The sequence below is a fragment of the Equus caballus genome, chromosome X (assembly GCF_041296265.1).
Source record: "Equus caballus isolate H_3958 breed thoroughbred chromosome X, TB-T2T, whole genome shotgun sequence".
Lineage (NCBI taxonomy): Eukaryota > Metazoa > Chordata > Mammalia > Perissodactyla > Equidae > Equus > Equus caballus.
This window is the reverse complement of record NC_091715.1, coordinates 143,987,518-144,004,412: the sequence shown is the minus strand read 5'-3', so window position 1 is coordinate 144,004,412 and position 16,895 is coordinate 143,987,518. Positions and strand designations below refer to the sequence as shown.

Genomic DNA, 16,895 nt, shown 5'->3' with positions numbered 1-16,895 from the left:
GGGGGGTGGGCAGGGCAGGGGGCTCACACGGTTTGCTGTGCTCTCTCTCGTTGGGGGAGCCGTGGGTGGCAGCTTCAATGGTCTAGTGGCTTTCCCTTTGTCTTTGTAAAAAGATGTGAGAAATTATGGACGTTTCTCCCTCTTCAGGACAGGCCCTGGGTTCTCTTTAAAATGTGACCGACATGGCGGGAACGTTCCATTGGAATGTAAAGAAGGGGATTGATTTCTCCCGGCTTCTCCTCGGAGGAAAGAGGAGAAAGAGTGTTGACCAGATGGGGTTAAGACCTTCCAATCCCGGCCTGTTTGGAAAGAGCGAAGGTGCTTTGGGAACAAATGGAAACGGAGCAGAGCGCAGGCTTGGGGCGTGAGGAGGGCTCCAGTTGAGGGACACCTCAGACACCACTAACAGCCGGTGGCTCAGGGCAAGGGCCTACAGGGCAGGCAGCACCTGAGCAGGAGCAGCTGGCCACCACCGAGCCCACCTGGGGACATGTGATAGCAGCCTCCTGAAGCTCACATCAGGTCTACTGCTTTTGGAAACCACTTCAAGGAGAGTTCTGGAAGCTGCCACTTTAATCCCAAGTAGGTGGGCTGGATTCTTCCCCTGCAAATGATGCCAAAAAGGCACTTGCTTCCCGCTCCAGCCCCAGAAGGTGGCCCTGAGCCTGCATGCATCCCTTTCACAGCCCCACAGGACACCGACCAAGGCCCCACCCTGACACCAGACGCCACCAGAAGTGGCCCAAGTTCATGAAGAACTATCAGCGAAGGCAGACAAGTTCAAGAAAAGAAAACCAATGACAGAAGGAGCACTAAATGAAAACCAAAAAATCAAACAAAGAAAAGAACAGAAGGTCCAGCAGTGCCATGGGTTCAATACATTTCATAAGAGAATATGGCTTTGGAGAGACACCATCTGGGCGGGAAGGACTGGACAGGGCGATAAAGAAAGAACGGAAAAGCCACGGTGAGCGGAGGATGCAAGACTGGAAAAAAGAGAAGAGGTGGGAGACTTTTTCTCCCCCAGAGATGCCATTTATGAGAGAAAAGGGGACTCAAGACTCACTCCCAGCGGCACTGGCGGGATTGGCAGCAGAGAGAATTAGGTGAGTAGGGGTAGAAAGATTGGTTACGTCATGGAGCTGGCTGAGGACCGAAGACCGCCGGCGCACAGCACCCTGAAATGAACCGCTTCTCTTGAAGGTACTCACTACCTCCATCTGTGGGAGAGAAAATGAGATAAAGTTTGGCTTGCACTGTTGTCCGGGCTACCGCACGGGGGTGGGGCTGGGCGAGGACAGGGGCCACACTGGGCACATATCGTGACAGCAAAGCCTCATCTGAGTCACCCCGCTCCCTGGGAGCTGACGGTGCTGCTGATAGGGCCATGGCCGAGGCCAGCCTCTGCTTCATCCACTAAGAGGGTTTGCTGAGCAAATGATTAGCACTCAGAAGACTGGGAGGGCGGGGTTAACAATCGGGACACACTACAAACGTTTTAGAAAGAGTTATTTGCATTCACGATATGCTCATTGCAAGCCACTCGTCAATAAATACCTTTGTCTGGCAATACTTTGTTATCCTAGGTCAGTAGTTCTCAACCTTTTTTTCCGCCCCAACACACCTGAGGGATGTGATATGCTCCCATTAGAAACCAGGCTCCCTGTGGTAGCGCTCCTCAATGGCATGGGGACCATGGCCAGGGGACTCCCTGGGCCGGCCTTCCTTTACACTGCTCTAAGTGGTGGGGGGACATCTAGTGCCCTGCTGGGAGGTGCGGCCATCACTCTCCTCTGTGGCTCAGCTCGTCCAATCAGCGAATGAGGGGGCTCCCCGTGGGAAGCTTCAGCGGAAGAATGGATTTAAAAAGAGGGGGAGAGGGTTTTCCGGAAGCACCTGTTTTTTCTTATTAGAACTCCTTCCCACAGAGCCACAGGCATGGCTGGAGGGAGAGCAGAGAGCCTGGATGGTCTGGGGAGCAGAGATGGCTTTTGCTTTGTCCCCCACCCTTTAAGCTTCCTAGGAGCCAAAAGAGACATGAGCCCCAGGTGGGTGAACTCGCTAAGCGTCTCAGTGTCTTTGGACTTCCTGACCCTGCCTTTGACCGGCAGGGGGTCTAGGGCAGGTCAGACCTGGGCAGGAGAGGGCTGTGGCCAAGTGGCCACAGCGGGTCTCCCCATCGGGAGGCCATGTGCCTAGATTCTGGGAGGCCAGCCCAGCATGGGGCACCTTTGGCCGCCTCTGAGGGAATGCCCTCAGTGGGAGGGGGGAATCTCTGGCCTCAGAAGGTGGATCTATTTCTGGAAAGTGCCATACAGTTCACTGGATGATGTGGGCAGCAAAGCAAGTATGCATTTCTGGAGCCCGGAGCACACCGGCTCCCTGCTCTGGGCCATGGCAAGGGGCCCCACCTCACCCGGGAGCCCTGTGGTGGCCAGCAGGGTCAGCAGGGTATCTGACCCAGGGCCAGGCTTCTTGAAGGAAGGCAGCTGGAGTGCTCGGATTCCCCTGACCCCAACCAAAATGAAGATGTCAGTCATTTCAACCCCTGGATGCGTTGTGGAAAAGACATCAGGTGTACTCGGCCACCCAGTCCCTTCTCCCAGTGTATCCCGTGAGCAAGGTGCACCGAGCACCCTTGGGGGCTGGCACAGTGCCAAGTGCACTCCACAGCACTGAAGGAAGATGACCCCTGCCATGATGCCACCGTCTCCTTGGGGGACATCTCCTCCCTAGATTAAGGAGACACTCCCAAGGCTGTGGACACAGGTCTGTCTTAAGAGGGGACTCTTACTGTGGCAAAGGTGACGAGGGAAGGGAAAGACGCCTTTCCTGCCTCTGATTTGGTCTCTCCACGGGTGTCCCAATGGGATGACGGCATCAGTCAAAATACCACAAAATTGTCGTCTCCCCCCAACCCCATGCCCCAGAAGCCCACTTGCTGCTGAAGCTTCTCATTGGTCTATAATAAATAGAATGCGAAATAGACCACGTCATGAGTGCTTCTGAAAGCTCTATGTTCTGGGTTTCCAGGACTCTCTTTTGTTCTGGAATGACACCCTAAGTGTCTGGTGCATTAATACGTTAGTATGGAATGACGGTGAGAGCAGGTAGCAGGTTACGAAATGCCTTCACTTAGCAACTTAAAAAGCTGTGTTGGCCTCTAAAATCTGGGGAGGAATTTTGTGCTTCACAAAATCCAGAAATCTAGGGCCAGCTGCCTAAAGAATATTTCTCTTGGCTTGAGGTGGACATGCTACCTGGGGGCTTTATTTCTCCTGGGTTTTATTTCTGTTTTTCAAGTAGATATTCTGAATCAAAAAGAAAGATGCTCTTAAAAAGTGAGCTAAAGTGGCCGACTGGCTCAGCGTCCTTGAGGAGCACGGTGAATCCAACGTGGTAAAGCCAAGACGCTGTGGAGGGATGGAGGTCTCTACGGAGCAGACGGGGAGTGCACTAGGGGTCGGTGGGGGGGGGAGACTTGCGCCCTGGCTAGCTCACGCTGTCACTGAGTGACCTTGGGCGAGTCCCTTCCTTCTGGGCCCCTGATCGGCCGGTCTACATGGGCACTGACAGAATAGCCTGGACTCCAAGACTCCAACTGAGGGGACCCGCTCTACTAGCCAGGCAGCAGTGGCAGGCCTGAGAGCCCACGGGCACACAGAAGACAGACACACAGGTGGCCGAGGCACCACTGACCTCCCGCCAGATACCTCCGATCGGGGCAGGGCTGCTGTCTCAGCTGCTGGAAAAGCCAGTGCCGCCTTAGGCTCGTTGATGGAAGTGAAATGGGCTGACTCGCAGCAGAACCAGGGCCAGCACAGGGTGGCTGAGGGCTCACAGCTGAGCGGCCGGGAGGCACGGGGGTGACCTGGACATCTGGCTACAGAAGCTACTCCCGTTCTTCTGGCGGGCGCTCGGTGTCGGGCCAGCAGGACATTCTTCCCTGGCCACACTGACTCAGAGGCTCGGGACGCCAAGAGGGATGAGCCAGAGACCTGGCCTGGTTCTCTCCTGGAGAAGCCCCTTGGACCCTAGGGGAGCTCATTAATCGTGGAGTTCTTTGGTGCCATCTCACCCAGCCCTACAGGATCCTGAGCTTTGGGGGCAGCCCAGGGCATGGTAGCTTTGGAAAGTTCCCTGGGGCATTCTGCTCCTCACTGGTCCCAGCGCCCTGGGTGGAGAGCACAGATGGCCGTGTGGAGAAGTAACTGCTGTAAGTGTGTGCTGTGGGCGCATGAGGGCCAACGGTGGCCAGAGGGACTGGACTCTGAGGAGGCTTCACAAGGTGGCAGCCTTTGAGTAGGCTGCTGCAGGACGAGGAGGGGCCCCGAGGGGACACAGCGGGAGCTGGGGAGGCCTGGGGCCCAGATAGCGGCCTGTATGGAGGTACAGTGACACGGGGATGTAGAGTGCATGTCTGGAAAGGCAGCAGGGGTTACAGGGTTGCAGGGCATGTGGGGTGACACCAAGAGCCAAGGGCTTGAAGGTCACGGTCAGGACCCTGAACTTCACCCTTAGGACAGGGAGAGAGTCTGCATGGCCACAGTGTGGAGGGTGGCCTTGCAGGGGCCGGCGGAGCAAAGGCTGGCAGAGCAGGAGGGAGGTTGGGAGCTCGTGCTGGAGCTGGGGCTGGGGCCCGGGGAGGAGAGAAGGCATCCTGTGAGGCTGGGCCCCATGAGACCCCCAGGGGTTGTGTGGGAGCAGCTGGCAAGCCATACGCATCCAGAGGGAGCATGGGACCTGGGGCGCAGGCTGCCCCAATGCACTTTGGATGCATTGCAAGGAAGATTCTTTGGGACAAGCCTGTGGCTACGTGTGACAGGCTGGAGGCAGACATTGGGGAGAGGTGCGGTCTCAGGTCCTGCCTCAGGCCAAGGGGCCCACAGCAGGAAGTTGCTTAAACAGACTCCGCAGAAGGGCCTGGCCATGTGCATAGTGGTGTCCTTCCCTCTCGTGGGACCCTCAGGAGGAGAAGCAATTGGAGCTAAGGTCAGGGACAGTGAGGCTGGGCGTCCTGGACAGAGTATGGAGAAAGGCCAGAGGTGGGCCGGTGGGAGGCCCAGGAGGAGCAGGGAGTAATAGGTGTCACTGGGTGCTATGCTGAGATAAGGTTGCAGGGGGCCAGGGTGGCAGCAGGGAGCCTCAATCCAGGCAGAGATGCTGGTAGCTGGGCCTAGAGAATAGGGGGCAGGGGGTGGCTGAATTGGGGACGTGCATTTCAGGGGGAAGAGCCAAGCCAGTGGGCCACGCCCATGCACCAGGGGTGGAACAGACAGGAAGAGGGTCCAGGATGGCTCTGGGGCTCTGGCTTGGGCAGTGGAGGTGACGGAGCCATTGCTCAGGAGCCGGGGGGCTGGAGGAGGTAGGCTTGGGGCAGCGGAGCCTATGGTCTGGGCCAAGCCCAGTGTGGGTGCTGAGGGGCATCTTGGTGTGGGTGTGGCACTCTCGGGTTCCTGGCTGGAAGGATGACGAGGTGGTGAGTGAGGGTCTTCGGGTTGCGATCTGGAGGCTGTGACGGGTGGGGCAGGCCGTGGGGAAGAGGCCAAGAAGAGACCAGTGTTTCCAGGGCCCAGTGGGGCAGGTGGGCAAGGGCTGAAGGAGAAGCTGACGAAGGGGGCTGCAGCTGAGAGGGGCCTGGTGACCCAATGGGACTGAACGTTGCCCCTCCTGCCTTCCCGACTAGGCGCAGTGCCCCTGGGGCCAGGGTCTTTTCAGCACGCGGGAACCACAGTGGGCAGACCAAGGTCTCAGTGGGAGGCAGGGGTGCCAGGCAAGTGCGGACTGGGAGCAGAGAGCAAGAGGGAGAGGGGACAGCAAGCAGCCAGGGGGAGCAGGGCCAACTGCGCTTTCAGAAGCAGGGAGGACAGAGCGACAACCTGACCCGCAGAGCTGGGAGGAGTCCTCGCAGACCTTGGCAAGAACTGCCTCTGGGACGTCGAGGGCAGAGGCCAGGCCACAACGAGATCATGAGAGAGTACAAGGGAAGGATGTGGAGAGACAGCGAGTATGGAACATTCTGGCAAGAAAGCTGGCTGGGAAGGGTTAGGGGCAGAGATCGGGGTTGGCTCTGGCAGGCAGGCTCTCATGGAGCCTTCATAAGTGCCCATGGCTGGGTGCTCATGGTGGCTGTCTGACTTCATAGAAGACTTCAGCTGACAGCCTTGGCCTTGACCAGCTCTGATATGTAGAGATTGGGAGGAACAGAGAGGACCAACTCAGTGGCCAGCGTCCGCTTCCCAAATGAAATCTTCCACAGAATTTACCAGATAACCCAGTGAGCGGTGAGCTCGCCAAAGGCTATTTGAAATGGGTATCTATCTCATCCCCAGAATGTCACTTCCCGGTGACCAGGGGCAGTTCCAGCAGCTACACAGACAGCAGGTGGTCCACGCCCCGTGAGAGCCAGCCACTGGTCACAGCACACACCTTTAGCCGATACCTGTGCCCAGCAGGAAGGGAGGGCCATCTGGGCTCTGAGGGAGGGGCTGGGGACAGGCCATCTCAGCACCACAACCGCCAGAGGGCACTTGTGGGGATGGCAGAGGGACACCAGCAACTGCCCTTGTGATGCTCTCATGGCATCAAGACCCAAAGGTCTCCCTGTTGGTCTAGGGCTCATGTCGCTCATTCTCTGCCTCTTGCTTGCTCGCACGGCAGCTTACCTGTGTCTGGATCCGGTTGAGGCCCCGGAACCAGAGGATCTGGCCTCGGCGGAGCTCGCGCTCAGCATGGTCGATCTCTTCCTCCCCCTCGGCCAGCTCCTCGTCAGCCATCTCATCCTTCCCGGGTCCATGCCCTGCTTCCTTCAGGCACTTGAGCTGGCTGGTGGGGATGGTGGCAATGACCTGGGGAGCCAGAGGCAAGGGACAGCCAGCAGAGGTGGCCATCAGAGCAGGGCTGGGCCTTTCAGAGCAGGAGCTCTGCCGGGGCTGGGAAGGGACCCAGGCTGCCCCACTTCCTCTGACACAGGCTTACACTGGTGTCTGCACCGCCCCCCGCTCCCCCCCCCCCGCATCGTGCACTGTTTCCAAAATGCCTCTTCCTGCAGGCAGACCTGGGGACTGGATGTCCCTTCCTGGTCTCTGAGGCTGCATAGCTGCGCTGCCTTTGCTTGGTGCCAAATCCCACTCCCTAGAGGGAGACACCAGCCTCTTTCCTTTGGAGGGTGTTGTTTTCAGTGTTTAAGCAGAGAGCAGACCGAGAACAGTCCCCAGGGAGCCGGGAGTGGAGGGCGCTGGGGGCTGAGAAGGTTTCCCAGGGAGGTGGCAGGGATGTGCGTGCCTATGGCTCCCCCTCCACGGAGTGCCGGCCAGAGGGCTGGAGGAGCAGCCAATGCACCTTCCTGCATAGTGTGTGCCCTAAGAGATTCGCCTTGCCAGAGAGGGTTCTGGCCTTGACTCCTGGCTCCTGAGAGGGGACCTCTATGCCTCTGGCACATCCTGCCTGTTGAGAAGGTCTTGGTTTGCCAGGGCCTAGGGCCCTGCCAGGCAGTCTATGCTGACAGCGTGATTTGTGGTGGGGCCTTGGGCCGCACACAGCAGCCTGACCTCCGGGCGCGGAGACTGAGTAACTGAGGTCAGGCCCTCGGGTGCTCTAGGCCTACAGGACCCAGCCCCAGTAAAGTCCCTGGACACCATGGCTCCAGGGGAGCTTCCGTGGTGGCAGTACTCTGTGCATGTTGTCACACGTCATTGCTGGGAGAAACTGTGCTGCCGCCCAACTCCACTGGCAGGGGACCTGGAAGCTCCTGCCTGGTCTCTCCCGGACCCGCCCTACGTCCACTTGATCTGAGACTCGCAGCCTCCAGAGCTGTGAGAGAAGACCACGTGTTGTTGAAGCGGCTCATCTGTGGTATTTTGCTGTGGCGGCCTGAGCCAACTAAGACACAGGGCAAAGTGGATCCTGGACTCAGCCTTCTACACCAATGTTCTAGAATTCTGGAGAAATGCTTTCAGAGGCCTGCTGTGCAACTGTGGCCTGGGCTGCCCCTCCTGTTCTCTGACCTGCCCCAGCACCCAGCTTCTTTCTTCCTAACATAATCATTGGGCTCTCTGAACTCCCCTCGGCGCCCGGCTCTCACTGCAGCCCACAGAGCTTGGGGTGTCCGACTTGCATCTTCCAGCGGCTCAGAGTAGTTTCTCAGTTCCCTTGAGACTTTCTCCTTGCCCTTGGAGGATTTAGCAGGGTGTCGTTTAGTTCTAAACATGTGGGGATTTTCCCAGCCACCCAGTTTTAAGGGACAATTTTCAGCTCCTATCATGGGAAGGGGAGTGGAGGGTGGCTTTGCCAGGGTCCTGTGACATCTCAGCCATGGCCTTTTGTGTTCTCTCTGCTGGCACTATCACTTGTGGTCGTGTGCCTGGGTCATGGCATGTCCCAGGCCTGAGCCCTGCTGTGTGGCACCGCCCACCTGAGCACGCCGCAGGCTTTCCTGGGCACAGGCTCTGAGACTCCAGAGCAGGGAGCCGGACAGGGGGCCCTGGGCTGCCCACCCTTCCCGGTCATTGTGCCCATCACTGGGGCTGTGGCAGAGCAGACAAAACGGGGGTGCTGGGAAAGCTGACAAGGCAGACACTTACCTGTCCCCAGACCAGCTCCCCAACGCCAACAAACAGGCACCAGAGCCACTGCTCCGTGGACAGGGGGGAGCAGCTGAAGGGCTTCCCGCCAAACTGGACGATGACAATCTGTGGAAGACGGGTATGAGGGAGGCACGTCCAGCAGTGGGCCCAGCCCAGCACAGCTCCTGAGCCCGTCCTCCTCCTCTAGCCCTCAGGGCCCATCCTGCCCTCCGGGCCAGCCCAGCCCCCTGCAGGCTTGGCCCCCTGCAGGCCTGGCCTGGTCAGAAAGTCACAGGGCCCATCGGTTCCCCCAGCTGTGGATTAGCCATATTTCCAGCTCTGTGAACTCAATGCTTTAACATCTGCCCTGCATGCAAATGCTGGGCACACCTTGTTCTGGACACCCTGATGACAGACACAAGTCATCTTGCCTGGTCCTCCTGCTCCCTCATCAACCCCTCCCTCCCAGGGCCGAGCTTCTGAAATACAGACTAACCAACCCAGTGCCCACACCCCAACCACCTCCGTTCCTGGGCTGTCACCCTCCAGGGCCCTCCAGGGCATTGTCCTCCACCCCAGTCACCCAGGGCCCGTTCCCAGACAACCAGGGCCAGCTCTACAGCCCAGAGCCCTGAAATGATTCCTACTAGCGAGTCCTCAGCCTGCTCACCCCGCCTCACAATTTTCTCCCCCGGAAACCGCAATAAAGGCTCTTTGCTGCCCACGGTTCCCTGCTCTCCCTCTGCCTCCTGACCAACCCAGGGCTTCCCTGGGTGGTCACTCATGGCGTGGAGGGCCCCCTCCTCTAAGAACTGTGAAGAACAAATTATCCTGGCCTGTTGGCCTCACTATGCCTCACATTTTCAATCAAGACACTCTATTTTTGAATGCTCAGCGCCCCCTGGATTGCTGACGGACCAGCCTGTCCAAAACACTTTGGCAGGCAGAGGCCGGTGTGTCAGCACTGGGGACAGAGGGCATCTCCAAAGGAACCTTCTGGAGTTATAGTGGCCTCCCACCAAGGAATCAAGAAATGGGAGTGGCAGGCCTGGAGGGCCCTGTGGGAAGGTCAGTTCTGAGGAAGTCCCACTAGACCCCTCTGGAACCCAGGGCAAGGCTGAGGTGTTCTAAAGATGAAGAAGACCTGCTCTGTGCGTCACAGGGAATGCCGGGAGGGGCGGATCTGACCCTGCGAATGGAGACGGGAAGGCTTCCTGCTCCCTCCCTTTTCCCTCCTACCTGAATTGCAAAGGTGCCCAGGACGATGGCGCAGAAGATGGGGTTGCTGAAGATGCCGTGGAACACGTTGCGCTCGCCGTGGATCTTGCGGGCGTTGACCTCGTTGAAGAGCTGCATCATGACGAAGGTGTTGAAGATGATGGTGTAGTGCTCCGAGGGCGGCGAGTGCAGGGGCGCGTTCCTCCCACTGTCAATGTCGAAGAAGAGCTCCCCTGCAAGCCAAGGGCCATGTGAGGGGCGCAGGGTGCCCAGTGGGATGCAGCTCTGGCTGGTGTCCCCCAAGCAATGCTAGGGGCCGTGCGCAGCCCTGACTTTGCAGTGAGATGACTGTGAGGGGACAGGAATGAGTCCCTCATCCTACAGGGTGGCAAACGCAAGCTCACAGCCAAGGCCAGGGGCTCGATCAGGGGGGCCGGCACTGAAGCCCGGAGGGCAGGAATGAAGAAGTTATGACGGAGTGTTGTGAACGTGCTTTGCCTCAGACGCAGAGCGCCTCTCTGGTCACTTGCATGCCTGTTGAGTTAGGGGCGGGCTAGGGAGGAGTCGATCAGAGGCTGCAGGGCACAGGGCAGGCCGGCCCTCCTCTGTCTTGTCCCTGGCACTGGACAGCTGGGCTAGGTCCTTGGATGGAGCAAGAGAGGCTTCTGCCCCCAAGAGACCAGATACTGATATTTGGGGGCCGCGCACCGTGACTCCTGCCCCTCAGCAAATGCCGTCCCTGCACACTGAGCTTTGAATCCGCTCCCAGGAAGAGGAGCTGAAAGCTGAGCCTCACCAGGCCCTGGAGGACAGTCACGGTGACCCGGACCACCACATGGTCAAGAGTTGCTAGACACATGGAGAGCACCCTGACCTAAGGGAGAAAGGCCACAAACAAAGTAACAACCCCCTCCTCCCCATGTAAACACAGGAGCTGATGCTGGGCACAGGAGAAAACTCCGACGACAGTCGCCACCCGCAAGGCTCGGTTCTCCACATCTCCGCATGCTGTGGCCGGGGGCCCTGTGGTTTTCTGTCCCCCTTGGCCCAGCCTCCCCCACCATTCCTTTCCTCTGCTGTCGGGTCTCCTGCCCCTGCCTTCCCTCCCCTGCCCTGGCCCCCTTCTTGCTTCCTGAGCCCTCTCACCCCCCAGCCTCCGCCTTTCTCTTCTTTCCCTTCCCTCCTCCACTCTCCCTTCCTTTCCCTCCCTCCCCCTCCTCTTCTCCTCTCCCCTTCTGCTCTCCCTCCTCCTTCTTTCTCTCTCCTCCCTTCCTCTTTTCCTCCTCTCCCTCCTCCTCTCTATCCTCCCTTCTCTGCCTTGCCTCCTTCTACGCTCCCTCTCTCTCCTCCTCCTACTTGCTTCCTCCCTCCCCTCTCCCTCCTCTTGTCCCCTTTCTCTCCTGGTCCTCCTTCTCCCACAACTGCCAGCTGAGCTCTCTGCTCCTTGTCCCCTGGAGAAATAGTCATGGAGTAAGTGGATGGATGGGTGAGTGACCTGGGTCTGGGTGGAGGGTGAGACATCCCACCAACTCTATGGAGCAGTGGAGTTTCTCAGCTGCTCAGGGCCTGGGACACCTCAGTGGGGCACACACAAAGGGACGGCAGGGAGGTGAGGGCTAAGGGGTCCTCACTGAAAATCGGGTCGGGTCTCCAGATGCTCGGCTATCCCTTCCACCGACAGACAGGGTCGGAGCCCACGGGTCTGGCAACAGCGCACTGTGCCCTGGGGCAACCTACCCACAAAGAGCAGCGTGAAGATGATGGTGAGCTGGTACACCGCGTGGCCTAGTATGTTCTTCATCATGGTGCGGGAGATCAGGGGCTTGTCTCGGCCGTATGGCTTCCGCAGCAGCAGCGATTCGGTGGGGGGCTCCGTCGCCAGGGCCAGAGAGGCAAATGTGTCCATGATCAAGTTCACCCACAACATCTGCACGGCTTTGAGAGGAGAGTCCTGCCAAGAGAAGGCAGTCACCCCAACGTGTGGCTGGAAACCTCACTGGTCCCCTACTCCTGGGAAGAAACTCAGCTTGGGGTCAGTGCCACTGGAAAGTCATTCAGGTGAAAATGCGACAAATCTGACCTCTGCATACCATCGTGACCTCCCCACCCTCTGTTTTCTGAAGGTTAGCAGAGAGCTTGCTCTGGGCTTTCCAATTCCTGCTCTTAAAATGTTCCCAGGCTCCCTTCTGCTCTCCCCTGGTGGCAGTGATTTAGAAGATGTGGTCGAAATGGTTAGCAGGGGGCTGCCAACCCCTGTCAGTTGCCCCAGACCATGAAAGAGCCTGACTGATGGGTGCCCTGCTGGTCTCCCACGCCCAAGGGGCAAGAAGAGGCAGAAACTCTGCCCTGGAACTTCCTTCCCCTCATCGCCTCGGAGTTTCTGGTTAAAAACCAGCCCCACAGAAGCCAGATACAAAGGACCACATACTGTATGATTCCATTCCTACGAAACTTCCAGAACCAACAGATCCACAGAGACAGACGGCTGATGAGTGGGTGCCAGGGGTTGGGGCAGTGGAGAGTAGGGGAGTGGCTGCTTAGTGGGTACAGGGGTGATGAAAATGTTCTGGAATGAGATAGAGGTGATGGTTGTACAACATTGTGAATGTACTAGAAACCAGTGAATTGTACACTTTAAGATGGTTAAAATGCCTATTACGGTGCAGTTTATGTTAGGTGAATTTTATCTCAATTAAAAAAAAAACCTTTGAAAGGGAGACAAATACATTCTGGACACTCACTAATGGGGAGAATTGGGCTATTGAAAACGGGGCAGAGAGACAGCTCTGATGGTCTAGTGGTTAAAGTTTGGTGTGCTCCACCTCGGTGGCCCAGGTTCAGTTCCCGGGCATTGGAACCTCACCACTCGTCTGTCAGTAGCCATGCTGTGGGGGCGGCTCACAGAGAAGAACTGGAAGGACTTACAACTAGAATATACAACTACGTAGTGGGGCTTTGGGCAGACACACACAAAAAAGAGGAAGATTGGCAACAGATGTTAGCTCAGGGCGACTCTTTCCCAGCAAAGAAAAACAAGGGCAGAGGCTCCTCCAGAGGTGAAATCTGGAGCTCCTGTCAGCCCCAGCCCTTCCACTCCTAGGTCCAGACCCAAGAGCAGTGAGAACACAGGCCCACACAGAGCCTCGTCCACGCGTGTTCACAGCAGCACTAGCCCCAGCAGCCAACAGGGGGAAGCAACCCAAGAGTCCATTGATGGAGGAATGGAGAAAAACATGTGATCCATCCATGCAACAGAACATTATTCTGCCATCAAAAGGAATGAAGTAGCGATGTGTGCTACAGCACAGGTGGACCTTGAAAACACTGTGCCAAGAGAAAGGTGCCAGACACAAACCACCACCTATTATTTGATTCCACTTATATGAAAGTCCAGAATAGGTAAGTCTGTAGAGACAGACATTAGATTGTTGGGTATCAGGGGCTTGGGGAGAGGGGACTGGGGAGTGACTGCTAATGGGAACAGGTTTCCTTTTGGGGTGAGGGAAATGTTCCGGAATTAGATAGAGGTGATGATTGCACAATTTTGTGACTATACTAAAACAAATCCACTGAATTTTACATTCTCAAAAGGTGAATTCTGTGGTATGTGAACTTTATCTTAATAAAAAAACCTTCGGGGCCAGCCCCAGTGGCCTACTAGTTAAGTTTGGTGCGCTCGGCTTCGGCAGCCTGGGTTTGCAGGTTCAGTTCCTGGGTGAGGACCTACACCACTTATCAGCCATGCTGTGGTGGTGATCCACATACAAAATAGAGGAATACTGGCACAGATGTTAGCTCAGGGCTAGTCTTCCTCAGCAAAAAGAGGAAGACTGGAAACAGACGTTAGCTCAGGGTGAATCTTCCTCACCAAAAAAAAAAAAAAAAACCTGTAGCAAAGAAAACACCTGGGTCTCCCAACTAGACCCTCAGGCAGGAGCTTCCCAGCCCACACACTCCTGGGAGCGGGCTCCCCTGGGCTTGCTCTCTGCACTGGGGTCCAGGTGCCCAAGGCAGAAGGGGCCCCATGGGTTATGGGAGGAGAGCCCAGAGTTCTCCTCAGGCATGGTGGTCCCCAGTGCCCACCTGAGTAATGCAGGCGCCCGTGAAGGCCACAATCACGGCCACCACGTTGACTGTCAGCTGGAACTGCAGGAACTTTGAGATGCTGTCGTACACGTTGCGGCCCCACATGACCGCCTTGACGATGCTGGTGAAGTTGTCATCGGTCAGGATGATGTCCGAGGCCTCCTTGGCCACGTCAGTCCCTGCGATGCCCTGGGGGGCATACACACAGTGTCTGCGAGCCCCTTTCCCAGCCCCTCTGGGCTGGCTCCCCCCCCCTTCCCTTTCAAAAGAAGCTCCCCACCAGCTGGGAACGCAGCATGGTGAGGGGCTCTGTTCATAAACAAAGAGGGTGCTGCCACTGGGGCCACCAACATGGCCTTACTCACAAGGCCCAGCTGCCACTGTGTGGCCACCAACCAGTCTTTTGTCCTGTCTTAGTGTGCTAGAGTAGCTTGCCACATAAGGAGGCCCTGGGAGTCCTGAACGGGGACACCTCTGGCAGAGCGAGGACAAGTCCTCCCGGCCCACACAGGGGTGTTTGGAGGAGGACTCCTGTCCTTGCTGCTCGAAGCCTCAGACGCAGGGACAGCACACTCTGTCCGCCGCCCTGAGGCCGGGCCCTGTGTTGCTCCGGTGTGTCCTCCAAGCCCCCGGGCACTGGGGCCTGGTCTCTCTGGGGGCTGGGTTCTGGGAAGGACTGGCCGGTGCCCCCGGGGCCTGCACGTGGTGGGCCAGACTGAATGGGGCGGAATGAAGGGCACTCCTTCTCGGGAGGGTGGGGAGAAGGGCTCGCGGGGGTTCTGCCTTTGGTGGCTGAGCACAGCTCCCTGCAAAAGGCCGTGGGGCCAGGGCCGGTCACTGGCCACCCTGCTCAGCGGGGTCTGGGTTTTACAGCAGGAATTAGCTCCATGTAAGCAACAGGAGAGAAGCACAGAGGAAAAGCTTGTTTGGGGCTCTGCTGATTATACTTGGGGCCAAGGTCCACTTAGACTGGACTGGGAGAGGGTGAGGCAGGCACACAACTGGCAAGTCCCCTGCCCCATGGCAATGTGGCTGGGCCCCACTGTCATCTCGGGCATCATCACATCAGATACCTTTAAACAAATCACACGTGTGTCCCCTGACCAGCAGAGCCTGAGGAGGCCCAAGTGGGCAGGATGTGAGAGAAAGAAACTTCTGGCACTCTGCGACTTGCTTCAACACTAGCTCCCACCTTCCTACACAAAGCTAATGTCCTCGGGACACAGGGCCCAGCCTGGGGTGGTGAGCCAGGCTGGCGCTGGGTGGCTTACCATGGCGAAGCCCACATCTGCTTTCTTGAGGGCTGGCCCGTCGTTAGTGCCATCCCCCGTCACGGCCACCACCTGTCGCTGCTCGCCAGTCGTGCTGTCAATAATCCCTGGAACACAGAGTGGCGCCATCTGTGGGCCTGTGTGACCAGCCCAGGGGGCTCTGGGGGGCTGGGTAGCTCTGGAAAGCCTTTGGGATTGTGACTGTGTCTACTGCCCCCGATCCTCCAAGCTCCCTGTCACCTTTGTACCCTGACTGGCAGCCTCGTCCCTCTCATCCCACCCTGGTCCATCACCCAGTGAGATGATATAGGGCCGTGTGATTTGGTGGAAGGCAAGGGCCCAGCGCCATGTGACTTGGAGAAACGTCTCCCTCTCCTGGGCCTGTTTCCCCATCTGTTATGATGAGAGGCCAGCCTCTACCGGTGTCTTTCATTCATGTTGTTAGCTCAGAGAAGAGGAGGGGTGAGCTCTGGCACGTCAGCCCTTTGAGGGGGTCTCCATTATTATCCCCATTTCCCCAATGAGGAAACTGAGGTTTGGGGAGAGCCAGTGATTCGCTCTCAGACACAAAGCAAGTCTCCAGTGGCAACAGGTCCAGAGCTGAGGACTCTGTTTCCTGAGCTGGCCCTGAAAACCTGTCTGGGAGCAGATAACATGCGGGGGGGATGGCTGCACTCAGCCAGCGCCGTGTCACCTTGGGAAGGGACAAGGGACGGGGCAGGGGTGGGCGGGGGTGAGCTAGCTCCATTACCTTTGACCAGAGTGTGCTTGTCAGTGGGAGATGATCGGGCGAGGACCCTCAGCTTGGGCCACACCTTGTCCAGACGCTCCTGTTCTATCTGGGAGGGGCAAGCACACAGATGCTGCAGAGCCTCGGGGGCTGGGCAGGTGGGGCTGAGCAGAGATGGGGTGGGGAGAAACAGCCAGAACCCTGGACCGAGGTGGGCAGAAACGGGTGGCCCCCTACGGGAAGGCCGATGGGCTGGGAGCTACCTCGCCTTTCTCATTGCGGATGCGCCGGTTGAATTCTTTTCCCTCCAGGCACAGGAAGTCCTCCCCTGGCTGGATGATGCCACACTTGGCTGCGATGGCCCGGGCCGTGTTGATGTTGTCTCCAGTCACCATGCGGACTGTAATGCCAGCACGTTGGCATTTGCGGATAGCTTCAGGGACCTGGAAGAGACAAGAGAGGTGCGTGGGGTCATCAAGGCAAGGCACATTTGTGTCCAGGCTGTATCCTCTCCTCCATCCAGATCTGCAGCCCTCCCCCCTCACTGTGGTCCCAGGGAAGGGCCCCTGAGAAGGGCAGCCCAGAGGAGGCGAGGAGAGGCCTGTCTGCTCTGATGCCACTGTCAGTCTAGCCCGAAGTGGGCAGGGCGCCCCCCTCAGTCCCTGAGCGCCCCCCTCCCCAAGGTGCCTCCTTCACTGGGCCAAGCTCTGGGGACCAGCAACGACTCAGACCCAGGCCCTGACACCATGAGTAAGGCTAGGAGAAGCCACCAGAAGCTTTTACACTGTCGAGGGGCACCATCGGAGTTGTGTCTGGAAAGGTGAGCCCAGAAGCCCATCCCTCTGGGGCCTGACTCAGGGCAGGCTCCCGGCCGGCCATCAGCTGCTGCGGGGCGGAACTCTGGGCCCCTTGCTCACTTGTCTCCACCGTTTCTACAGCATACCTTTTTCTACAAAAAATTGAAGGCCTGCGGAGCCGAACGTTTTCCATGATGAGGCATTCTCACTATTCATCAGGGGAATGGAA

At 57.9% G+C, this 16,895-nt stretch overlaps 1 protein-coding gene across 17 annotated transcripts in view; it reads right to left on the bottom strand.

Moving 5' to 3' along the window:
- The window catches only part of ATP2B3 (ATPase plasma membrane Ca2+ transporting 3), a 71,768-nt gene that overhangs the window by 12,979 nt on the left and 41,894 nt on the right, over positions 1-16,895 (bottom strand). For 6 of the 17 annotated variants that reach the window (XM_070258472.1, XM_070258475.1, XM_023634440.2 and 3 more), the window contains 9 exons: positions 16,133-16,312; positions 15,891-15,978; positions 15,140-15,246; positions 13,866-14,057; positions 11,520-11,733; positions 9,804-10,015; positions 8,583-8,690; positions 6,666-6,848; positions 1,067-1,220 (listed from right to left, as the gene is read on the bottom strand). In XM_070258472.1, coding sequence (XP_070114573.1) covers positions 1,067-1,220; positions 6,666-6,848; positions 8,583-8,690; positions 9,804-10,015; positions 11,520-11,733; positions 13,866-14,057; positions 15,140-15,246; positions 15,891-15,978; positions 16,133-16,312 — 1,438 coding nt within the window. The remainder of the gene's footprint in view (positions 1-1,066; positions 1,221-6,665; positions 6,849-8,582; positions 8,691-9,803; positions 10,016-11,519; positions 11,734-13,865; positions 14,058-15,139; positions 15,247-15,890; positions 15,979-16,132; positions 16,313-16,895) is intronic. The other 11 variants (XM_070258466.1, XM_070258468.1, XM_070258469.1 and 8 more) reach the window with 2 other exon arrangements.